General features: G+C 41.0%; 1 protein-coding gene across 2 annotated transcripts in view; it reads left to right on the forward strand.

Annotated features, from left to right (window-relative positions):
* LOC140185772 (disintegrin and metalloproteinase domain-containing protein 12-like) overlaps positions 1–22,642 on the forward strand; it is a 397,254-nt gene extending 374,612 nt beyond the window's left edge. For both annotated transcript variants that reach the window (XM_072239412.1, XM_072239413.1), the window contains exons 18-23: positions 2,367–2,475; positions 5,095–5,230; positions 10,089–10,158; positions 10,353–10,601; positions 18,231–18,343; positions 20,564–22,642. In XM_072239412.1, the coding sequence (XP_072095513.1) occupies positions 2,367–2,475; positions 5,095–5,230; positions 10,089–10,158; positions 10,353–10,601; positions 18,231–18,343; positions 20,564–20,612 (726 nt within the window). In that variant the 3' untranslated portion in view covers positions 20,613–22,642. The remainder of the gene's footprint in view (positions 1–2,366; positions 2,476–5,094; positions 5,231–10,088; positions 10,159–10,352; positions 10,602–18,230; positions 18,344–20,563) is intronic.
* The last annotated feature ends 3,582 nt before the right edge of the window (positions 22,643–26,224 follow it).

Below are 26,224 nucleotides of genomic sequence, written 5' to 3' on the forward strand. Positions count from 1 at the left end.
ACTGGCAAATGACACTTAAAGGATTGACGGTGGATATGCAATGGCAAGCATTTAAAGGTTGCATGGATGAACTGCAACAAATGTTCATCCCAGTTTGGCAAAAGAATAAATCAAGGAAGGTAGTGCACCCGTGGCTGACAAGAGAAATTAGGGATAGTATCAATTCCAAAGAAGAAGCATACAAATTAGCCAGAGAAAGTGGCTCACCTGAGGACTGGGAGAAATTCAGAGTTCAGCAGAGGAGGACAAAGGGCTTAATTAGGAAGGGGAAAAAAGATTATGAGAGAAAACTGGCAGGGAACATAAAAACGGACTGTAAAAGCTTTTATAGATATGTAAAAAGGAAAAGACTGTTAAAGACAAATGTAGGTCCCCTGCAGACAGAAACAGGTGAATTGATTATGGGGAGCAAGGACATGGCAGACCAATTGAATAATTACTTTGGTTCTGTCTTCACTAAGGAGGACATAAATAATCTTCCAGAAATAGTAGGGGACAGAGGGTCCAGTGAGATGGAGGAACTGAGCGAAATACATGTTAGTAGGGAAGTGGTGTTAGGTAAATTGAAGGGATTGAAGGCAGATAAATCCCCAGGGCCAGATGGTCTGCATCCCAGGGTGCTTAAGGAAGTAGCCCAAGAAATAGTGGATGCATTAGTGATAATTTTTCAAAACTCGTTAGATTCTGGACTAGTTCCTGAGGATTGGAGGGTGGCTAATGTAACTCCACTTTTTAAAAAAGGAGGGAGAGAGAAACCGGGGAATTATAGACCGGTTAGCCTAACGTCGGTGGTGGGGAAACTGCTGGAGTCAGTTATCAAGGATGTGATAGCAGCACATTTGGAAAGCGGTGAAATGATCGGACAAAGTCAGCATGGATTTGTGAAAGGAAAATCATGTCTGACGAATCTCATAGAATTTTTTGAGGATGTAACTAGTAGAGTGGATAGGGGAGAACCAGTGGATGTGGTATATTTGGATTTTCAGAAGGCTTTTGACAAGGTCCCACACAGGAGATTAGTGTGCAAACTTAAAGCACACGGTATTGGGGGTAAGGTATTGGTGTGGGTGGAGAGTTGGTTAGCAGACAGGAAGCAAAGAGTGGGAATAAACGGGACCTTTTCAGAATGGCAGGCGGTGACTAGTGGGGTACCGCAAGGCTCAGTGCTGGGATCCCAGTTGTTTACAATATATATTAATGACTTGGATGAGGGAATTAAATGCAGCATCTCCAAGTTTGCGGATGACACGAAGCTGGGTGGCAGTGTTAGCTGTGAGGAGGATGCTAAGAGGATGCAGGGTGACTTGGATAGGTTGGGTGAGTGGGCAAATTCATGGCAGATGCAACTTAGTGTGGATAAATGTGAAGTTATCCACTTTGGTGGCAAAAATAGGAAAACAGATCATTATCTGAATGGTGGCCGATTAGGAAAAGGGGAGGTGCAACGAGACCTGGGTGTCATTATACACCAGTCATTGAAAGTGGGCATGCAGGTACAGCAGGCGGTGAAAAAGGCGAATGGTATGCTGGCATTTATAGCGAGAGGATTTGAGTACAGGAGCAGGGAGGTACTACTGCAGTTGTACAAAGCCTTGGTGAGACCACACCTGGAGTATTGTGTGCAGTTTTGGTCCCCTAATCTGAGGAAAGACATCCTTGCCTTAGAGGGAGTACAGAGAAGGTTCACCAGATTGATTCCTGGGATGGCAGGACTTTCATATGATGAAAGACTGGATGAACTGGGCTTGTACTCGTTGGAATTTAGAAGATTGAGGGGGGATCTGATTGAAACGTATAAGATCCTAAAGGGATTGGACAGGCTAGATGCAGGAAGATTGTTCCCGATGTTGGGGAAGTCCAGAACGAGGGGTCACAGTTTGAGGATAGAGGGGAAGCCTTTTAGGACCGAGATTAGGAAAAACTTCTTCACACAGAGAGTGGTGAATCTGTGGAATTCTCTGCCACAGGAAACAGTTGAGGCCAGTTCATTGGCTATATTTAAGAGGGAGTTAGATATGGCCCTTGTGGCTACGGGGGTCAGGGGGTATGGAGGGAAGGCTGGGGCGGTGTTCTGAGTTGGATGATCAGCCATGATCATAATAAATGGTGGTGCAGGCTCGAAGGGCCGGATGGCCTACTCCTGCACCTATTTTCTATGTTTCTATGTTTCTATATGTACTCTGATTTTTACCTTGGCCCCAGAGGAAAGCTGTTTCATTTAGCTGCACGCATGTGTATGGTTAAATGACAATTCAACTTGAACTTGATCTATGAACTATATTAAATACGAACTGAATCAGAAAGGTTACTTTTATTCTTGTGTTAGACTTAAGCAATTACATACAAGTTACTTTACTTGTTACTAGGTTTGCAACAACAATAAGAACTGCCACTGTGACCATGACTGGGCTCCGCCATATTGTGACAAGCCTGGTTTAGGAGGGAGTATAGACAGTGGACCCATGAGGCTTGAAGGTGAGGATTGACTGCATATTGCTATGATTATCAGCTTAGTTTCTTTTTGTGCTAGCTTTTACACAAGATTTTGCATAAATATGGAAACTATAATCAGTATGATAGAAATAAAAATCTGTTAAACCCAAGAGCATGCCAATGGTGTAAAAATGTTCATATTATTCATATTGTGCATTCAAAATGTTCGTATTGTTGCATAGTGCAACAAAAAATAACCAGAGGCACCGTAAATTTAATGAATTGAAGTAAAACCTTATCATCAGAGTACAAAGGTGTAAGTTTAAAATATCCTCTAAATATAGTCACTGGTACTTTCCTTGGGGCATTAGGATGAAAAGCGAAGTTTGGATATGTGATTGACAATATTGACTGTTGCATGGGTGACAGTTTTCTCTCCGTATGGTATTGCCATGGCTTGGGTACTGGCTTGCGAGCCAATTTCAGAAGTTAAGACACAACATCCATGGTCGAACCCGGCCAACGGAGCACCACACAAGCAACAACAACTTGCATCTGAGTAAATACAAATCAAAACAAGTATCAATACTGGAAGTGCAAACTAAAAATATTGCAAATGCCCCATATATGTGGCTGTTAAATGTTTTATAATAATCCTCTAACAGTAAGCAATCTTAAGGTTGTCATGGCTGAGGGTGGTAGTGGGGAGAAGCTCCCACTACCTATTAAATGCTCCTATTGGTGTGTGTCTCAAATAGCTACTGGCAACCAAGTCCAGCTCCTGGTCTTCATGTGTGACTTAGCTACTAAGCCCAGTAGATCTGTTTCTACTGTTAGTGGCAAAGGTGAGTCACTGGCACCTTAAAACCAGTCACTTTGGCAGATGGGGCTTGTCAGCCGTGGTTGGCAGCTCACCTAGGAAAAGGAAAATTCTGATCTCAAACCTCTGCTGCCTTGCAGCTATACCCGTTCATGGGGAAGTCTTCATGAAGACTCTGGAGGTGGAGTCCCTAAAGCAGTCCTACATTGAGTTCAACGCTGACTAACAAACTTCTGCAATGCCACTGGTGCCAGACTGTGTTGGTCACTGCCATTCCTTTGGATTCATCAGCTGCATGGAGAGAGGGAGACTGTTGCAAGGGCGACAGTTTTCTCTCCGTATGGTACTGCCATGGCTTGGGTACTGGCTTGCGAGCCAATTTCAGAAGCTAAGACACAACATCCATGGTCGAACCCGGCCAACGGAGCACCACACAAGCAACAACAACTTGCATCTGAGTAAATACAAATCAAAACAAGTATCAATACTGGAAGTGCAAACTAAAAAAAGAAATTGCTGGAAGTCAGACTGCCTCTGTGGAAAGAGAAATGGTTCATGCTTCACGCCTGATCCCCTTTCGTTCTTCCATTCTGATACACTGCAATCAGTGGCCACAATGTGGCCCTCCCTACACTGGTGAAACCAAATGCAGGCTGAGAAATGGCTTTATGGTACACCTGCTTTTAATCCATGGGAATGTTCCTGAGCTTTCAGTTTCCTGCTATCTTTATTCACCATCCCAACCATTTTCAGACCTGTCTTTTTATGGCATCCTGCAGTGTAGCAACGAGAGCCAACTTGTGGATCAACATTTTATCTTCCATCTGGGGAGTTTATAGCCTCCAGGGCCCCATACTGAATTCTCTAACTTTAGTAAACATGCTTTCTTTCTGTCTCTATCAGAACTGACCATTTCTGCCTGGCGCCATTTTGGCTAGATTCTTTTTCTATTGGTCTGTCCTGCTGAGTAAATCTCTCAGCTTTGCTTTTAACAGCACATAATAGACACAAAGAGGCTTAACCTGATTATTTTACTGCTATATTAAGTCATTTGGTCTCACCCTGTATGTGATATTCCTTAATACGTGATAAACCTCACCTCGCCTTCTCTTTTACCGAAAACTATTTGGTTTTCCGGTCCTGACAAAGGGACTTGGACCTTAAATATCAGCTGTTTCTCTTTCCACAAATGCAGACTGACTGGATTTGCTGCTTTTATGTTAATTTTCCCTCACATTAAACAGAGTAGAGTGTCCCAAAGTACTGAAAGAAAGAATAGAAAGTGTGGAACATTTCTGAGCTTGTGAATCTATTACTAGTTCAAAACACTTGATACTCAGCATCAACCGGAATTATTGGGGCACATGGCCAAAGGCCTTGCCATGGTGGTACACTTAAGAGGCAACCTAGAGGAGGAAGGAGAATCGGAGAGAATGGTTAGTGAGGAAACTTTAGATTTTAGGGATGCTGCTGATGGTGGAGTAATTAAACCCTGCATTGGGCTGGAGTACAGAATTAGAGGCATGACGTGATATTACAGATATAGGGAGGGCAAGCCCTAGAAAGAATCTGAACAATGTATGACATTTTAAAATTAAGACTCAACTGGAAAAAGTATGGGTCAGAGTGCACAATGTTGGAGCATGAATAAGAGAATAATATTTCATTCAGGAATGAAAGGATTTCAAAAATGATACAGGCAGCCAAACTTTAGAAAATTGTGAATCAGTTACCAGTGATTGATTACTGATTAAATGTTTGTACAATTATCAGGTATCTATTTTAAAGACTATGTTGCAATCACTATTGAAATTAAATTGTATGTACCCTTTGTGTTTCAGGAAATAACAGCTTGTTTGTGGGCATTCTAGTCACCATTTTGAGCCTAATCACAGCTGGTGTGATCATGTGTTTCAAACGGAAGACACTGCTTCAGCTCCTTTTCTCACATAAAATAACCACCGTAGAAAAATTAAGGTAAAGCCTTTATAAGAAAAAAATTTGGTAAAAATAATTTCATCTTTTGCTATGGAGACGCTTGGAAATGTCTTTGTTTTTTAACGTAGATTTTGAATTAGAAGAGAAAAGATCTAGTTGGTCCATTGCCCTAATTATAGATAACAGATGGAAACATTCCTGTTTCTCTCGTCCTTCCCTTTTTAAATCCCTGCAAAATCAATTTTTAAAATCCCATTAATGTCACTTTAAATATGGAAAAATGCCTGAATCAGTATAATATTTATCTTAAAGGAAATATTCTTAGTCCGTAACATTCATCAAAGTAATACATGAGAATGTCAGTGAATGGAAGATGTTCCAATTCGTTTCTGATGACAGTAGTGGGTACCAAGTATTACACAGGCAGCACTGAAAAATGAAATTGACCCAAAACACCTCTGTTTCAGTCCCAAAGGACTCTGTATTTATTTATTTATTTAGAGATACAGTGTGGTCACAGGCACTTCCAGCCCATGCTGCCCAGTTATACCCATGTGACCAATTAACATACTAACCTGTATATCTTTGGAACATGGGAGGAAACCGACGTGGTCTTGGGGAGACATTGGTAGAATCTTACGATATACTGTATCTTATGATCTTATGAAGGCAGGAGATTGGGGCTGAAGGGGAAAATGGATCAGTCATGGTCAGAAAATGGCAGACAGACTCGATGTGCTGAACAGCCTAATTCTGCTCCTCTATCTTATGATCTAATTGAACCCGTGTAGCTGGTGTTTTAATAGCATTATGCTACTGCGCTGCTTAAGTTCAGCACATCATACACGTATCCTTTAAGTTGTTGATGTTCCTTTAAGTCTAAGCTCAGAACACATCGATGTGCTCTCAAACTTTGAGCTTTCTGCTACTTGTGCCAAATCCCAAGCCCAGATCCCCTGTGCCACTATCTGTCCACAAATCCTGCTATTCGCCCATGTCAGTGCACTGCTCACAATTACTTACACGCTACTCACTCATCAGTGTTACTGTCAACATAATTTGAAAGCGCCTATGCCATAAGACATCGGAGCAGAATTCGGCCATCAAGACTGTTTCTGATAACGGTGGGATAGAAGTTTGCGTTAAGCCTGGTGCTTTGTGCATTCAAGCTTTTGTATATTGGGCACACCAATTCATCAAGATGTCAGTTACAGAAGGAAAGCATTGATAGTGTATGCTTCTAGTTAAAAATCCGAGTTATCTTTTGTTAGGAATAAATTAAAGAGTTCTTGGCACTAGGGTGATGTTGCACTAGAAAATCTGCATTACCAGGATAATGAAGTTGGTGAATTTATGCTGTCCATTTGCAGCAAATAACCACAAAATGTTTTAAAGATGAAGTTAAAGCTGTGGCTTTGCTTCTGTGTTTGTGTCCTATAAATGTCTTTCTGTGCCTCCTACTTTAAAAATCAGATATTATTGATACTGTACACATAAAAGATAAAGAGCCTTTATGCACAATGTAGATATTTTTCCAATGCATATTATATGGACGATGGAACTCATTTAGACTGAAATGATGAAAGGTGATGTGAGGCATCATACAGCAGTGTACTCTACTTCAAAAGAAAATACTGAATACTATTACCAAAGCAGAAGAAAATAGATGCAAAGAAAATACTGCTGTATGTTGCAAAGAAGCAAACTGCTGGAGGATCTCAATGAGTTGTGAGGCACTGGTGAGAGGTTGTGGGGAGTGGGGGTGTTAGGTGGGAGCTGCATGGTAAGGAATTGAAGAAACAGTTTTGGTTTGGGACCCTGGATCGAGAGTGGAGAGGTCTGATAGTTGGCATAAAGAAAAGAGTGTAGATGTGAGGCAGGGGCCAGCAGAGGATAAGCTGGCTGAGGTGGGGTGAAGGATGGTGGGCAGATGAAGCCAGTTGAGGGGAGGGGTAGAGTTGGGAGGCAGAGGCAGGGGAATGATGAATGGAAGCAGACAAGGAAACAAAAGATGGATGGAGCCAGGTGGTGGGGGGAAAGGGTTAATGTGGAGACAGGGTGATAAGCTTGAACACAATGGATGCGAGTGTTGGGATATGATGAGTAGGGAATGTGACAATAGGACCCAGTAAGGGAGTGATAAAGGGCAAATTGAATCAGATAAGGAAGAAATCTGGCGGATGAGGTCTGTGAGTTGTAGGTGGATGGAACTAGGAGAGGGAGAAGGATGAAACTAGGTAACGGAGTTTGGTGGGGCATATGGAAAAAGGAATAAAAATGAGAGAATCAAAGGTGGGTCAGAGAGTGGAAACACAGGAGGAAAGGGTAAGTGAAATTGGAAGATTCAATGTTTGTATTTGTAGACCAAACACGAGTGAGGTTGGTACCCTCTATACCTGGTAGAATATGAAATGGTGTTCTAGTTGATGTTGGGTTGATGATGATGGACTGGTCGGTAGTGAGGGGAGTTGAAATGGCTTGCAAGAGGAAGCTTAGGGTGGCCATTTCCTTCAGAGTGCCGGTGCTCTGCAAACCGATCACCTTGTCTGCCAGTTTGCAGTATACCACCCTGAATGCTTCCTTTTTCTGAAGCTCACAGTTTTGATCTGATAGATCAGGATTTCATTTTATCTTCCTACTATTATTATGTCTGCATATATTTCCTCTTAGGTTTAGTCTTTACCTTAAATGCCACCCTAAGTAGGTTTCAGCAACCCATCAAAAGGAGAACATTTGCAAATAAATAATATGGGCTGGGATGGAATCCAGGTACTTGCATGATAAAACAGAATGAAAAGTAAGCAATAGACTCGTTTAATGGGCAAGCATTCTAAGAACAGGTTGAGTTCCCCCTATCCGAAGTGCTTGGGGCTGGAAGTGTTCCGGGTTTTGGATTTTTTTCAGATTTTGGAATATATAATAAGCGGTTTGAGATCGTCATCATTTCTGACTGAATTTATGTGCTACCTGTAAGCAGTCTTTGTCTCCCATGTGTTCATCACACACATGTACTTAACAGTAAAAACGATTACCTACTTTAATGAAAATATAACGTGTGCAGAGTAACAGAAGCAGCAGAGCAGCATCAGGAGAATACCTGAATCAGCTGTTGAGCAACGACAAACAACAACAGGCTTTCAGTCTCCACCTACAGTGATTAAAGGGTTACAGAACACTGTTTTTGTAATTTAGTACTTTTTTTCGGTTTTATGCAAGGTATAGAAACAATCGGTATCGTAGGTTTGTTCTAGTGTTAGATTTTCATCAGCGACGATCTTCGCAAACACATCAATGAATTTCCCACCTCCTTCATGATCAGAACTCACCTTTAATTTTTTTTAAGTCTTTAAAAATGTAATGCCATGCCTTTTCTTTAATTTCTGCAACCAGCCTGCTGAATATTCACAATTACCTTCAATTTTCAGTTCATTGTGATAGATTTTTGCATGTCTCGTGATCAACAGACTGTTAAGCTGCATATGTTCACTCCAACGCTGACGAATCCACTCTTTTAATACACAATCAAGATCTTCATTTTTCACCTTATGCAGTGTTTTTCTATTTTTCATTAACTTCTGTTGGTCACATATGTGAGGTCACCTCTCAGAACTGTCAGTGGTGTGCAGAGACCTAAGCAAAGCCTGGGAACCTTAGGTTCTGGAATTTTCCATGGTGACAACGTGTCAGCACTTAAAAAAAAATTTGTATTTCAGATATTTTCAGATTTGGTATTTCAGCTAAGGAGTATTTAACCTGTGTTTTTTTTTCCCCAAATCAACAAACCATTCAATTTTGTCATTAAAATATGTGGAACGAATGGAAAAGTATGGTACACTGTATCTCTGTTGACAATGCCAAAGTTAATTCCCAATTGTTTTAGGTCAGTGGACAATAAAAAAGCATAAAAACCAGGAAGACCCTAGTTATCCATCTGCCCTAAGTTAATTGGCCTCATTCAGACAGTTGTATTAAATAGGTTTTAATTTAAAAAATAAGCAATGAGGATAAAAGACAAGAATAAAAATAATTAAATTGGGCCCCAATAACTGGAATAATGTGTACCATAAATACAAACAATTGGCTTGTTATTACCGCATGTATCAAAATACAGTGAAAAGCTTGTCTTGGATACTGTTCATACAGATCAAATCATTGCACAGTGCATTGAGTTAGAAACGATAACAATGTAGAATAAAGTGTAAAAGCTCCTAAAAAATGCAGTGAAGGTAAATAACAAAGTGAATAATCATATTGAGTTAGATTGTGGGGTCAAGTCCATCTTATTCTACGAAAGGTCCATTTAAGAGCCTGACAACCATGGGAAAGAAGCTATCATTGAGCTTGGTGCTTTGTGCTTTCCAGGTTTTTGTATCTTCTGCCCGATGGGAGAAGGGAGAAGAGAGAACCATGGTAGGGCAGGGTCTTTGATTATGCAGACTGCAGTAAATGTGAAGGCCATTTTTGCCCAGCTGTGATGTCTAGAAGCAAGGATTACGGTCTAAAAATAAGAGATCAGCCATTTTGGATTGAGATGGGATGAAATTGCTTCATCCGAATAGCATATTGTTGTCAGATAAGAAATTAACTTGATTTGTTTGTGACGTAAACACATTTCCCAACTGTGTATTAGAAGAACAATAATTCTTTTGTGATTAATATGTTTCTATGTTACTTTTGGTGTCAGTGGAGCACAACACATTACATTTAAGATGAGCTTGAGAACAAGAATTACATTAAGTTGCATTTGGCAAAGACGTGATCAGAAGGAAACGTATTCATATTATTTCTAATTTTATTTAACTGTATAGCTGTATAACTGTTGTTTTCACTGTATAAAATCTGTTCAAATCAACTGTATTAATAAGTTTTTCCTATTGTATTTTGTGGATCCTCCTAGATCTTCTACACCAAGCCAATCTAGCACTGCCTACACAACTCCTATCAAAAGGCAATCCAAAATATACAAGGTATACTACCAGAGAAAATACTGTGTGTTTTCAATACGAGATAGAGTTCATTGTTCCTTGACTCAATACAGACTCTCATAATAATTTACTCAGCTAAATCCAAATAAAATGTTGTATACCAAGTTAAATGATTGCCAGTTAACACATACTGAGTAATTTTATTATAGTTAACTTTGGTTGCCTGTTTATTTCAGCATGCAGACAATCTTCAGCCTGCTAGTTCATTCCCATCCCCTGCTGTGTTGGATCAAGCTGTACGGCGACCACCCGGCTATCAGCCTGTTCATATTAGCAATCCACTGCCAAATTCAGTCAAAGGAGCAAACTTGCACTTTTCCCTGACACCGCAGCGGGTCCTGCCACCTCTCAACCATGGCATGGAGTCAAGTTCTGGAGTACCCAGCAGGCCACTCCCAGCTAACCCTTCCTTCAGGCATCCCCAGGTAAGCCCGTGGCCTGTATGGTGCTAACATGCTGTTAGGTTTTAAAGAAATCTATTATTTGAAAATACCTCATATATTTCTGCAGCATGTTGTATTTTTGGTCAGAAATTTTTGGAATACTTTTTTATACAAATAGTGAAAATAAAGCAGACAGTTAAGTTGAAATTGTTTCATAAATTTTGCATGTATTTAGGCTGATTTATACTTGTGTGTCAAGTGTACGCCGTAGGTACCGCGTAACCTACGCCGTACCCTACGCCGTAGGGTGACGTGCATCTCCCCAAAAATGTCACTCACCCGTCGCGGCGATGCAGACCGCAACGACTGTGATTGGTCCACTCGGTAGCATCGCATTTCCTCATACGCATTTCTGGTTGCTTTTCTCCGCCATGTCCGTACACTGATGCAAAATAAATGGTTGGAGACGATGAACCAACGTCAAATCTACCTGCTGACATCCGAAAATACTTGAAATGCATTTCCTCGTCCGTGCCTCTCGCGAAGAAACTCAACACAGTGGCATAGAAACCCCACCGCCAACTAGTGTTTTGGCGGTGAATTGCAGAGCGACGCAGACACAACTACACATGCTCGCTACGGCACTGGGCTACACAAAAGTATAAATCAGGCCTATGGTGTAGCCCGTACGCACAAGTATACATCAGCCTTTAATCTGGTAACATACAGAAGGCCTTAGGAGGCATGCTAAAGTAACTTTGTTGTTTTAATTATTTACTAATTAATTATTTAGACTTCAAATTCAGCAAAGTTATTATATGAATATTGCCCTGTGACTGTGTGAGCTCCCCGCCCCCTCGCCCCAAGTCCTGAGCCTACTTCCTGTAATCCCAAAGTCATGCTGAGTGGTTGCTTAATTGGTTATGGTAAATTGTCTCTCATGTAGGTGGGTGGTAGGAGAATCAAGGTTGTTGACAGGAATGCTAGAAAGAGTGGGGTGCTGTGTAAAATAAGCCCTCCCCAGATTATGAACACCTGATTTACTGAACATAGCGTGTACATATAAATGAGCACTTGGAAGACTGGTGGTATGGTACTGCTGGACATTGAGGGGCTGCTAGGAGCCAGATTTCTGACTTGTGAACCGTCCGGGTTGCAAAGAGTTTACCAGAATAGAGCCTGCTGAAACCTGGGGAGGATCTGTCAGGGAGGAAATTGGTTTGATGGGAATGAACTGGAGAGCACTTTACGGGCAGAATGTTATGAGAAATATGAAAAACATGCAATATGATAATATTCATATTGTTTTTCATAAGATTCTTTTCTAGAATGGAAGATTCCATCAGAAGTACACATAAAAAATAAGTTTTCCAATTAAATGGATTCACTGAACTAATATTTCTCTAGCGATAAAATAGTGCCTCTTGATTCTGGATTTCATGCTAAATATGCCCCAGAATTATTAAACAGGGAAGCTTCATAAATCTTTAACCACGATTCCAAACACATGATAACCCGTTTCTATTTTGGCTTGGAGAGCTCATAGAAATCCAATGCCAGCATATCCTTAATGCTTTAAAATTATACATCAAGTCTTTTCCTACCAGTTGTTTCTTCTGTTTTCTTTTAAGCTACGGTAAGATTTGAGAGGGCTAGAAATAAAAGCCTGAAAGCAGAGAAAATATGAAACATCATTTTACTGTGAGTGTGTTGAGTGATGTTGAAATATTTATCGTTCAGGCAAAGAAAGGGACAAGATGGCAGGCAAAGAAGGCTGCTAGAACTCTTACTGTGAGCTGCTTTGCTTCTTTAATCGGGAGGAAATCTGAAATGAATTTTAATTAGATTTAAATGGGGCTCCTTTGACTTAAAGGTTACCTTTGGTTAACTAATTAAGGAATCGTTTTGCAAATTTAGTTTTTTTAAAGCTTAAGAGCAAACTACTGAAATAAAAGGAAGCATGTTTCAGGCATGGGCATTTTGTACTGTGAATCCTTTAATATTTTTCTTCTTCTTCTTGGGCCCTTAGCTCCTAGTGAGCAAAGGCATTGATGACCTCCTGTCTCCATCGTCCAAAGTCGATGATATGGTTGGAGTTCATTAATGTTTCTGTAATCTATTGTATCCACCGTACAGGGGATTGGCCTACAGAGCTTCACCAGAGCCGTTTTGGCCGGCCTTACTCATTTCCACCTCTCACAACAGGGACATAGGGTTGGACTTTGAGAGGCTTAGCATTTTCAGATGTTAAAGTGAACAAAACAACTTAGGAGGGCAGAAAGATGACGTGAATGGCTTTGGCAACCAGGATTAAGGAGAATCCCAACAACTTTTTTCAATAATATCTGAAGCAAGAGAGTAGCTGGGGAAGGAATTGATCCCTTCAGGCACCTATCAGGAATTCTATAGGTGGAGCCAGAGATATGAATGGGATCCTAAATGAATACTTCACTAGGAGAAGGTGGAGAGGTAGGGGAGGGCTACTGTCACATTCTAAAATATATGTATGCCACAAAATGTCTGTAATATTGTCTGTAATAAGTAAATAAATTCCCATGGCAGGACCTATCTCAGGATGCTATGGGAAGCAAGAGAGGATGTTACTAGGCACATGGAGATTTTGGCCACTTTGTTAGCTATGGGTGAGATACCAGAAAACTGCAGGACAGCTAATATCCTCTTATTGATAAAGGTCATTAGAGATAAATCATGAAATTATAGGTCGATGAACCTTCCATCAATAGTAAGGAAATTACTGGAAAAATTTGAAGGGACAGGATTTAAGTTCACTTGGAACGGCAGGGACTGATCAGGAGGTGTCAACTTGGCTTTGGCAGGGAAATCCTATCTCATAAATCCAACTGAGTGCTTTGTGGAGGTAGCTAAGAAAGGCCGAGCAGTAGATGTGTTGGAACTTAGGAACAGAGCAAGAGGCTTTGACAAAGTCGTACTCGGTCCGCAGATGGGATCCAAGATAAAACAGGCAAGGAATCAGTAAATCAGGCAGCGTCTACGAAAAGGAATAAATAGTCGATGCTTCGGGCCAAGACCCTTCAACAGGAGGGGTCTGAGCCCAAATCGTTGACTCAGGCTGAAATGTCAGTCCAAGATGTCCAAACTGGATGCTAAAAACTGGCTTTATGAGAGTAAACAGAGAGTAGTGGTGGATGGGTGTTTGTCTGACTGGATATCTGTAACTAGTGGTGCACCGCAGGGACTGATGTTGGAATTATGGATGTTTGTCATTATATAAATAACTTGGAAGTGAATGTCAGTGGTCTGATTGGTTAACTTGCAGATGACATCAACACTGGTGGAGCAGTGAGTAGCAAAGAAGGTTGCAAAAGGTTACAGCAGGACATAGATCATTTGGAAAGCTGGGCAGAGCAGTGGCAGAACTTAATACTGTAAAGTGTGAGGTAATGTAATTTGGGACATCAAATACTCAGAACATAAATGTCAACATCCTCAGGGACCTGTTGATGTACAGAGCGACATTAGGTGCGATTGTTTAGCTCCCTGTTAATGGTAACAGAAGTGGATAGGGTAGTGAAAATAGAATTAAGCTTTAGGCTCAAGCATTGAGAATAAGAATTGGTATGACGCACAGAAGCTGTGCAAATCATTAGTCCATCTGCAGTTGGAGTATTGTGTAACGTTAGCACAATGCATTACGACATCAGTGACCTGGGTTCAATTCCTGCCACTGCCTGTAAGGAGTTCGTACATTCTCCCCATGACCACATAGGTTTCCTCCGGGGGCTCTGGTTTCCTCATACAGTCCAAAGACGTGGCGGCTGGTAGGTCAATTGGTCATTGTAAATTGTACCCTTGATTAGGCTGAGATTAAACCTGGGGATTGCTGCCTGCGCAGCTAGAAGGCTCGGAAGGGTCCAATCTGTGCTGTATCTCAATAAATAAGTAAGATCTGGTCAGCACACTAAGGAAGGATGTACTGACATTGGAAAGAGTACGATTGCAGAAGAGATTCACCAGGATGATGCCTGGAATAAAGACTTTTCTTCAAGAGATTGGGAGGGTATGTTTATTCTCTCCGGAACATTGGAGGCTGATAAATAGCCTTATAGAAGTATAACATTATGATGGGCATAAAGAGATAAGAGTCTTTTTTTCCTGGGGATAGGGGTGTCTAAAACCAGCGAGTGTAGATTTAAGGTGTGAGGGAAGAAGGAGCAGATCTGAGGGATAATTTTTTCTCTCAGGAGACAGTAGAACAAACTCTCAGAGGAAGTAGTAAAGGCAGATACAATTGCAATATTTAAAGGGCAGATACTTAGATTAGAAAGTAGGAAAGAGGGATACAGGCCTAATGCAGGCAAATTAGATTACCATAGGTGGGCATCATGGTCCATCACAAATGAGCCGGGCCAAAAGACCGTACAATTCTGTACCTCTCCAGCTGTGTTGAAATTCTACTTCCGTGTCTCACACAGCTGAATACAAGATAAAAACTGAATTGTCAGGATTCAGCAATCCAGCTAGAACTGGCAGGCACTCACACGTTAAAAGCCACCACAAATTACAACATAAAAGCAAATTTATGAGAAAGAGAAACTTTATGGAAGACAGTAATGCTGATAAAGATACTTTATTGACTCTGTTATCTTTTGCATCTTTTACACAAAATATAAATTGAAACATCAGGAGGTGACAGAGCAACATAAATTAAAATATTCCACCCCGCTGGCTTTTAAATGCAAATATCGTAAGAAATATTGACATGTCATTTTACAATCAAAATATTAGCTTTCCCATTCTAATTGTTAGGATGGCACTTAAAGTAGTGTCATAAAGTACTTGAACATCCCTGAAAAGCCTAAGGTGATTTAGTTTATACTAAGAGAAAGTGTGCAAATGCTGGTGTAACCCTCAGGTGCTATCGGCTGAGTAAGTCTGGGGAAGACAATCTCTGACTCCGCCAAAGACAATCTCTTCTCCCTCCTGCCATCTGGAAAAAGGCACCGAAGCATTCGGGCTCTCACGACCAGACTATGTAACAGTTTCTTCCCCCAAGCCATCAGACTCCTCAATACCCAGAGCCTGGCTCGCCACCAACCTACTATACCCTCTACTGTGCCTACTGTCTTGTTAATTATTTATTGCAGTGCCTGCACTGTTTTGTGCACTTTATGCAGTCCTGGATAAGTCTGTAGTCTAGTGTAGTTTTTGTGTTTTTTCTTACGTAGTTCAGTGTAGTTTTTGTATTGTTTCATGTAGCACCATGGTCCTGGAAAATATTGTCTCATTTTTACTATGTTCTGTACCAGCAGTTATGGTTGAAATGACAATAAAAAGTGACTTGACTTGAGGTGTGAAGTTGAGATGCAAAACTTCCTGTTTGTGTGGATGCTGTGTGGTGTGTTACCCTGTTACAGATCAATACCACCAAATAACAGACAGCACACAATATGCAATTAAACAATTTAGCTTTATAACTCTTAATTTGACTAAAGGATTAGTAAAGAAAAACTAAAAGAAAAGGTCTAATGTGCACAGGTTGGAGCTCACTGTTTCCCTTTTGCTGATCCTCCGTCGAATCCTGGCCCCATTCAAAGTCCACTCCTTTCTGGTGTCTACAACCTCTCCTTTCTGGCATCATCTCTCTCCGTCTCCCACCGAACAAAGGGCCCAGATCACCTCGGTATCAGGCCCACAGCACGAAAACACACTCCCCTCATTGGATGGCTCACATTCCAAAGCACCCGTTATCTCTAGCCGTAACCCAAACACTGCTTCTACAGAAAGACCATTACATTAGCAGTGAAACCTTTCCCAGGGTGTTACACTGGAACTAGAATCAAACCTGAAAACAGAAAGTGCTGGAGTTACTCAGCAGGTCAGACAGCATCCATGGAAAGAGAAACCAAATGAATGTTTTACTTCAGATGTCCTTTCACGGCAGGGTAATTGTTGTCTCTCTTTCTGCAAATGTTGTCTCACCTGTTGATTGTTTCCAGCCTCTTTCATTATAAATACTGGACATTTAAAACAAAAGCACTAGGTCTTGGAGATACACTTATATAACAGCGCACAAAAAGTGAGAACTTTTTCAGGGCGACACAGGAGTGTAGTGGTTAGCACAACACTTTACCGTACAGGTGACCCGGGTTCAATTCCTGCCGCTGCCGGTAAGGAGTTTGTACGTTCTCCCTGTGACTGCATGGGTTTCCTCTGGGTGCTCTGGTTTCCTCCCACAGTCCCAAGACATACCAGCTGGTAGGATAATTGGTCATTGTAGATTATCCCATGATTAGGCTTAGGTTAAATTGGGGGTTGCTAGGCAGCGTAGCACATTATATCTTAATAAATAAAATAAAAATAAAAATTACCATCTTATGAACTGCTGCTTAAACAGTAAATCTGAATTGCTCTTTCATAATTTTTATTGATATTAGAGTTACTGTCATTAGGGAAGGAGAAGGCCTGCCGACTTCTGTGTGTGATTACCAGTTTTTTTAATTTGCCTGATTGTATATGCTAAATATTTACTGTTAAGCCAAAGTAATAAAAGGTTATTACTTGCTATTATGAATGAAGCTATTATTGTTATTAAGTATGATAACACGTTGGAAGTGAATAGTAAATAGAACATTTTTCTGCATTCTAAGTAATGTACACTCCCAATTACATTTGTTAGTCAGCAGAAAACCTATCATTATCTTTCATTTCTATTAGTGAAAGTCCAACAATGCACTGTATCTGGAATTGTCACCATTTGCCAAACAAATGACTCTACAACAGATTTTTTTAAGTAATTAGCCCTCTTTGATTGCATAATTGTAAAACTGAGATATTTAAGATGGTATTAAGCCTGAGTTGCCCTACACAAATTGTGCCACAGGCCATAATCATCCCTCCTGCTGGCTGAACTAACAGTACAGTACCTTGATACCCTGAGCTTCTCTTCATCATAAAGGTGTCCACATTCATCTCTGTAATATGTGCCATCTCCAGTCCTAGCCCCACACATCTGCAGCTGACAAACATACATCAATTATTCTATCCTCTAGTTAATCTTCCCACCATCCATTCTCCGTAAACTTGAACTTAATCAAAAATCTGCTGCCCATATTCAAATTTGCACTAAATCACGTTTATCCTTCACCTTCTGCTTGCTGACATAAGTTAATGTCCTGCTTAAATCTCAAACAACAGGAATTCTGCAGATGCTGGAAATTCAAGCAACACACGTCAAAGTTGCTGGTGAACGCAGCAGGCCAGGCAGCATCTCTAGGAAGAGGTGCAGTCGATGCTTCGGCCGAGACCCTTCATCAGGACTAACTGAAAGAAGAGCTAGTAAGAAATACTAGCTCTTCTTTCAGTTAGTCCTGACGAAGGGTCTCGGCTGAAATGTTGACTGTACCTCTTCCTAGAGATGATGTCTGGCCTGCTGCGTTCACCAGCAACTTTGATGTGTGTTCCCTGCTTAAATCTGTTATGTTATCTTCAAATTACTCCACAGTCCAACCATACCCCACTTCTGTTACCTTTGACAGTTATGAGTACATCTCTCCAGTTCCTCCATTTCTTTGACATCTGGAATTCTGGTATTCTGGGGAGCATTATGGACATTTATTTGCTGTTCTAACTGGTTTACCAGATTGTTTCAAATCAGTACAAACCACATTTTGTTTCTCATGCTAAACACAGGGGCCATCTAAACGTAGTCCGCCACAGAAACCTCTGCCAGCAAACCCTGTTAACCGGCCAGTTCAACTGCATGCCTCCATTCAGAACCCTGAGATCCAGATCAGACCAGTTAGGTAAGTTATTTATGGAAGCATTAATTTTTACTTGACGATGAGCAAAACGAAACATAAAAGGGAATAAAGCAACAAACACGAAATGCTGGAGGAGCTCAGCAGGTCAGGCAGCAACTGTGGAGGAGAATAAACAGTCGATGTCTCGGCTCAAAACTTTGCTTGCTTTAGCCAGTCCTGGGGCTGCAGCTGAGCTGACCTTCATCGATCAGCCAGGAGCAGACATCCTGGAGGAAGGCGGGACATGGGAACCTGCTCCAGGAAAGACTGAGCATTGAGTGGTGTGCAGTGAACTCACACAACTCTGTCAGTGGAAGATGCAAATTGACACCCAAACCTTTCACTTTTTGCTTCATTAATGTTTAAGTCTGATCTTCATGAATAACTTGATAGGTGAAAAAAGTAAAGAGTGCAGAGTGAGACAGAAAATTCAGGTGTTTCTTCTGAAGTTCAGTCACTGTCTTTCTTATGCTGGTATTCTTCCTTTTCCTGCTATATTGACCTCTGTAAGTACCCCATTCACAACTAATTATGGAGAAGACAAAGCTTCCAATGTGTTGAGTTCCACTTCCCACTCTTGTGAGCAGAGTAGGTCGAGGGGAATCTTTAGATATGGTGTTTCGGACTTCCAGAAGGCATTTGACAAGGTGCCATACAAATTGAAAGGAGCCTTCAATGAAGTGGATTCTGTGTTCTTTGATATGAATCACAAAACGAAATGACCAGACAGCTAAAGCTAGTGATTAAGAAAGGAAATGTTATATTGGCTTTTTTTTGGTATAGAAGGCTGGCAGTTAGAAATAGGGAAGTTTTGTTACAGTTATGGATCCAGATCAACAGACGGATTTAAAATGGGGGTAGATATATTTCTGAAAGATCAAGGAATTGAAGGCTACGGACACCCAGCACAGAGGAGAAGTAGGTCAGCCACGGTCATACTGAATGATGGAGCAGGCTTGATGGCAAAGTGATCTACTCCTGTCCTATTTTCTTGCGTTCTTGTGTGTAACTCATCTTGTAAGGACAGATGGTGTCATCTGTTGGGACCCAATATATTTGCATCCTCATCCATGAGTATGAGATTTCAATATGATGTATTACCTCAACAAAGTAAGCTCTGGGATCTATTCCTTTCGTCCTTTTGGACAAATCTTCAAGGCTAATCTTGATTACAGTGGCTATGAAATTAGAAACAAGAGAAAATCTGCAGCTGCTGGAAATCCAATCAATCCACACAAAATGCTGGAGGAACTCAGCCGGCCAGGCAGCATCTATGGAAAAGAGTACAGTCGACGTTTCAAGCCGAGACCCAGGATTTTGTATGTGTAGCTATGAAATTAGATTGGGTTTACTCACATTACATTTTATATAAATTGCTTAATTTTTACCAAAATGTTTCTTCCTTTGAAGATACGGATATTGAAAATAGTACCGCCTACATTTATACTTTTTCAAGCATTACAAGAGAAATGATTCATCATACGTGACATCTTGATTGCCCTCAACCTTGGAAGAACTCAAGTTTAGATACAGTCAGTTATACCTGAAGACATTTGATCACCTAAACCAAAACAAAGATAGTAGAGGCAAGACACCTCCAAGAGGACCACAACCTTGTCATGGTTTGGAGGCTTGCGTGCCTCAATGGCCCAGAGAGCTACGTTGGCTGGAGTAAGGGCTTTATGCTTTGGCTCTTGGTAGGGTCATTCATGCCCAACAGGTCAAAGGGTAGAGGCCACTCTAAAAGTTGTCCACTGGTCCTCCAGATTCAAGGGTTCAGTTCAGGGCTAACGACCCTGATTGGTAAAACAAAATGATTACAGAAACAGCAATGAAGAATCCTTCTACATCTGAGTGCGATGGTATTCCTGAGTCCCCACCAGAACTTGAATGACTGACAGTAGCGAAAACTGAGCTACTGACACGATGAAGGAAGCCCTGAACACAACCAGGGATGGAGAAATTTCATTGCTGCCCTAAACACCAGCGGTGTAACAGGCAGTAGGGAGAGAGGCAGGACAGATGACAGAACAGCGACAGATAGCCATATGTGCCAGCATTTAATAGTTAGAGGTGTAGATGGATTCTGGAGATAAGCAAAGCAGTGACATGAAGAAGAGTTTGATTGGGACATCAGGCCACCGAGGATCTGTGTTTTCTTGACATTGCAGGACTTGTTGAACACCTTTGTTTACTCATTATCTTTATTTTTTTCTCTTTCAGACCAGCTCCCAAGAAGCCTCAACAACACAATGTGAATCGGCGTTGTTGATATTGAATGAGAGAAGTTTATCTGCCAGCAACTGACCAAACATGTTTGCACTATATAAGAATTCTAAACAGACTTAATCCTCTTTTTAACCAGCATTGCGAGTAGGAATGTTCCTGCCATATATCCATATTTGTGCCCATATTTCTCGACTGGCATGGGCAAAGTCTCATAAAATATAGGTGGCGGCCAAACTGTTCTTCTCAGCCTAATTAGTGGAAGAGGAAATAACTGCTAATGTGTCTAATTGAGAAATGCCTAGAACATAGAACATCAATGTTTTTTATACCATGGAAGTGGTCCTGCCTCCCAGTACCAGTAGTATTTCATGGTACCACAATGCATCTTAGCAATGTGCTGTAATAGCTTCATTGTATCCCATCTCTGGTTGTTATATCGTAACCCATACTAAAAATGCATTTTATTCGATTCTTAATGACATCAGAGCAAATCATTTAGACAGTCAAAGCACTGAAACTTGACAGTGCCTTTACTGTGTAAACAAGTCATCATGTGGATATAATGCCTCTGTGCTATATGATCGGAGCCATTCATCGTGTTAGGATTGTATGACAGCAGACATAATATCTGTTAAATCTCTGAGTGACTTATGAACCCACATGATTAGGCATTTTATTTGCTGCATGGGCTAATAGTGACTGAACCAACTGTTTGAAATGCAACCTTATACTGTAAATAAGAGATAAACTCACACCACCAAAGGTTGTGATCAAATTAGATGGTGCTCAACATATTTTGTGTACAGATAAAGGGACTCTGAGCTCCTATTTTTGGTGCTGTGGCTCCTTATGGTGCTTTGTACTTGCTCAGGTACGTGTAAATTATTAATTTATGTTGAATATTTATTACAATGCAGTGCACTGTGGTAGACACTTTTACAATAACTGAAATTTCTTAAAGGAAAAACTCTGAGTGTCATAATTGTGATAATTTTCAGTGAAAACATTCTGCCTAATTGCAGCTTAGCAGAATAAATGCATTTGCTCTACAGTTACTAGGGCACCAATAAACAATGTGCTATTACTCTTAAACAGCAGGAATTAAAACAAAAATCAGATTAAAATGAGGAATTCGCACAAATTGGACTGATTCACAGAATTCATAAAAATTCAATTACTGCATTGTTTCCTTCTTCAGGTAAACCATTTTGTAAAATGATTTTTAAGAAGTCCAAACTTGTTATTAGTGCCTGATGTAGTTTATTGATTAAACTATACACACATTTTTGTAGCATTTACATATACTAGAAGGTCAGCTAGCCACTCCAATCTCGTATTTTTTAAATGAAATGTATGTAACATTCCATTTAAGCTTGTTCAAGTTAGTTGTATGTTTTAGGTTTTACAGGGAAACATTTCTGCAATTTGTTTTCCTTTGCCATTGATTCAAGGTTATGCTTGTGAACTGTCCATTATTCACTAAATTCTGTGTTCAGACAATTGCCTTTGTGTCATTAGTTATTGTGTACATTGTCATGCCTTAATGTCTCCATATAACATCGGAAAGTTCAACAAACTAAAGAATAGAAACAATGCACACCAAAATGCTGCAGGAATTCAGTAGGTCAGGCAGCATCTGTGGAAATGAATAAACGGTTGACTTTTCAGGCCAAGACCCTTCTTCAGGACTGAGAAGGAAGGGGGTAGTTGCCCGAATAGAAAGGTGTGGGGAGTGGAGGTAGGCGGGCTGGAAGGTGATCGGTGAAGCCAGATGAGTATGAAAGTTGAAAGAGTGAAGAAGAAGGAATCTGGTAGGTGAGGAGAGTGGACCATAGGAGAAAAGGAAGGAGGAGGGGAACCAGGGGGCAGTCATAGGCAGGTAAGAAGAAGTGAAAGGTCAGAATAGGGAATAGGGGAAGAGGAGAGGAAACTCATTCACTGGAAGGAGAAATTGACATTCATGCCATCAGGTTAGAGGGTATCCAGATGGAATATAAGGTGTTGTTTCTCCAGCTTAAGGGTGGCTTCATCTCAGCAAAAGAGGAGGCCATGGATTGACGTGTTGGAAAAGGAATGGGAATCAGAATTAAAATGTTTGGCCACCTGGAAGTCCCGGTGCCCAAACAGAATTATATGTAATCAATTATAACTTACAGTATGTAAAAATAATCAGAAATAATAAACAGATATTCCATAAATCTCTCCTTCAGTATGAAATAGTTCTATTCAAGAAATATTGTTTAACATAAGAGGAACGTTTGTCTGCTCTTGGACTGTATTCCTTGGAATTTAGAAGAATGAGGGGAGAACTCATAGAAACATTTCGAATGTTAAAAGGCATGGACAGAGTGGATGTGGCAAAGTTTCCCATGATGGGGGAGTCTAGTACGAGAGGGCATGACTTAAGGATTGAAGGGCGCCCATTCAGAACAGAAATGCGAAGAAATTTTTTTAGTCAGAGGGTGATGAATCTATGGAATTTGTTGCCACGGGCAGCAGTGGAGGCCAAGTCATTGGGTGTATTTAAGGCAGAGATTGATACGTATCTGAGTAGCCAGGGCATCAAAGGTTATGGTGAGAAGGCAGGGGAGTGGGACTAAATAGGAAAAAATGGATCAGCTCATGATAAAATGGCGGAGCAGACTCGATGGGCTGAATGGCCTATTTCTGCTCCTTTGTCTTATGGTCTTATTATTTGGTATTTTTTCCAATTTTAACATTCTGGTAAAGGGGTGCTAGAGACAAAAAAGGAACCAAATATTTTGAAATTTATAAACTGCATCCCACCAAAAAAAAGCTGATCTTGGGAATTATTCCTCAGGAATTAATACTCTCTCATTTTCCCTTAACTTCAAGTTATCCAGAAAAATTAACAATTCGATCTTTTAGAAAGCTTTAAGATACCCTACTTAAATATGATCACAGTAAAACAAGTAATTCTGCTTCTATACCGATTAAAATCTTCACAGATTTTAGTTAGAACACCAGAAGTCTAGGCAAAACTCTTGGTCACAAAATAGGGCTGCTTTGCCCAGCTTTATGCAGGTGGGTGAATTTGAGCAATGAGCGAGATCCAAAGTAATCTGTCTATTGGAACACACAGCAAAATAAAGGGCAATTCCTAGCCAAAGGTATAAATCAAATACAGAAGAGCTGAGATTTTATTTCTGACAAGAGAAAATCTGCAGATGCTGTAATCCAAAAAAACGCACACAAAATGCTGGAGGAACTCAGCAGACTGGGCAGCATCTATGGAAAAGTGTACAGTCGACGTTTCGAGCCGAAACCCTTCAACGGGACTAGAAAAAAAAATAGAAACATAGAAAATAGGTGCAGGAGTAGGCCATTCGTCCCTTCGAGCCTGCACCGCCATTTATTATGATCATGGCTGATCATCCAACTCAGAACACCGCCCCAGCCTTCCCTCCATACCCCCTGATCCCCGTAGTCACAAGGGCCATATCTAACTCCCTCTTAAATATAACCAATGAACTGGCCTCAACTGTTTCCTGTGGCAGAGAATTCCACAGATTCACCATTCTCTGTGTGAAGAAGTTTTTCCTAATCTCGGTCCTAAAAGGCATCCCCATTATCCTCAAACTGTGACCCCTTGTTCTGGACTTCCCCAACATCGGGAACAATCTTCCTGCATCTAGCCTGTCCAATCCCTTTAGGATCTCATACGTTTCAATTAGATCCCCCCTCAATCTTCTAAATTCCAACTAGTACAAGCCCAGTTCATCCAGTCTTTCTTCATATGAAAGTCCTGCCATCCCAGGAATCAATCTGGTGAACCTTCTTTGTACTCCCTCTATGGCAAGGATGTCTTTCCTCAGATTAGGGGACCAAAACTGCGCACAATACTCCAGGTGTGGTCTCACCAAGGCCTTGTACAACTGCAGTAGTACCTCCCTGCTCCTGTACTCGGATCCTCTCGCTATAAATGCCAGCATACCATTCGCCTTTTTCACCGCCTGCTGTACCTGCATGCCCACTTTCAATGACTGGTGTATAATGACACCTAGGTCTTGTTGCACCTCCCCTTTTCCTAATCGGCCACCATTCAGATAATAATCTGTTTTCCTATTTTTGCCACCAAAGTGGATAACTTCACATTTATCCACATTAAATTGCATCTGCCATGAATTTGCCACTCACCCAACAAATCCAAGTCACTCTGCATCCTCTTAGCATCCTCCTCACAGCTAACACTGCCACCCAGCTTCGTGTCATCCGCAAACTTGGAGATGCTGCATTTAATTCCCTCATCCAAGTCATTAATATATATTGTAAACAACTGGGGTCCCAGCACCGAGCCTTGCGGTACCCCACTAGTCACCGCCTGCCATTCTGAAAAGGTCCCGTTTATTCCCACTCTTTGCTTCCTGTCTGCTAACCAATTCTCCATCCACATCAATACCTTACCCCCAATACCGTGTGCTCTAAGTTTGCACACTAATCTCCTGTGTGGGACCTTGTCAAAAGCCTTTTGAAAATCCAAATATACCACATCCACTGATTCTCCCCTATCCACTCTACTAGTTACATCCTCAAAAAATTCTATGAGATTCGTCAGACATGATTTTCCTTTCACAAATCCATGCTGCCTTTGTCCGATGATTTCACCGCTTTCCAAATGTGCTGTTATCACATCTTTGATAACTGACTCCAGCAGTTTCCCCACCACCGACGTTAGGCTAACCGGTCTATAATTCCCCGGTTTCTCTCTCCCTCCTTTTTTAAAAAGTGGGGTTACATTAGCCACCCTCCAATCCTCAGGAACTAGTCCAGAATCTAACGAGTTTTGAAAAATTATCACTAATGCATCCACTATTTCTTGGCTACTTCTTTAAGCACTCTAGGATGCAGACCATCTGGCCCTGGGGATTTATCTGCCTTCAATCCCTTCAATTTACCTAACACCACTTCCCTACTAACATGTATTTCGCTCAGTTCCTCCATCTCACTGGACCCTCTGTCCCCTACTATTTCTGGAAGATTATTTATGTCCTCCTTAGTGAAGACAGAACCAAAGTAATTATTCAATTGGTCTGCCATGTCCTTGCTCCCCATAATCAATTCACCTGTTTCTGTCTGCAGGGGACCTACATTTGTCTTTAACAGTCTTTTCCTTTTTACATATCTATAAAAGCTTTTACAGTCAGTTTTTATGCTCCCTGCCAGTTTTCTCTCATAATCTTTATTCCCCTTCCTAATTAAGCCCTTTGTCCTCCTCTGCTGAACTCTGAATTTCTCCCAGTCCTCAGGTGAGCCACTTTCTCTGGCTAATTTGTATGCTTCTTCTTTGGAATTGATACTATCCCTAATTTCTCTTGTCAGCCACGGGTGCACTACCTTCCTTGATTTATTCTTTTGCCAAACTGGGATGAACAATTGTTGTAGTTCATCCATGCAACCTTTAAATGCTTGCCATTGCATATCCACCGTCAATCCTTTAAGTGTCATTTGCCAGTCTATCTTAGCTAATTCACGTTTCATACCTTCAAAGTTACCCCTCTTTAAGTTCAGAACCTTTGTTTCTGAATTAACTATGTCACTCTCCATCTTAATGAAGAATTCCACCATATTATGGTCACCCTCACCCAAGGGGCCTCTCACGACAAGATTGCTAATTAACCCTTCCTCATTGCTCAA

The sequence above is a fragment of the Mobula birostris genome, chromosome 21, assembly GCF_030028105.1.
Source record: "Mobula birostris isolate sMobBir1 chromosome 21, sMobBir1.hap1, whole genome shotgun sequence".
NCBI classification, from domain to species: Eukaryota; Metazoa; Chordata; class Chondrichthyes; order Myliobatiformes; family Myliobatidae; genus Mobula; species Mobula birostris.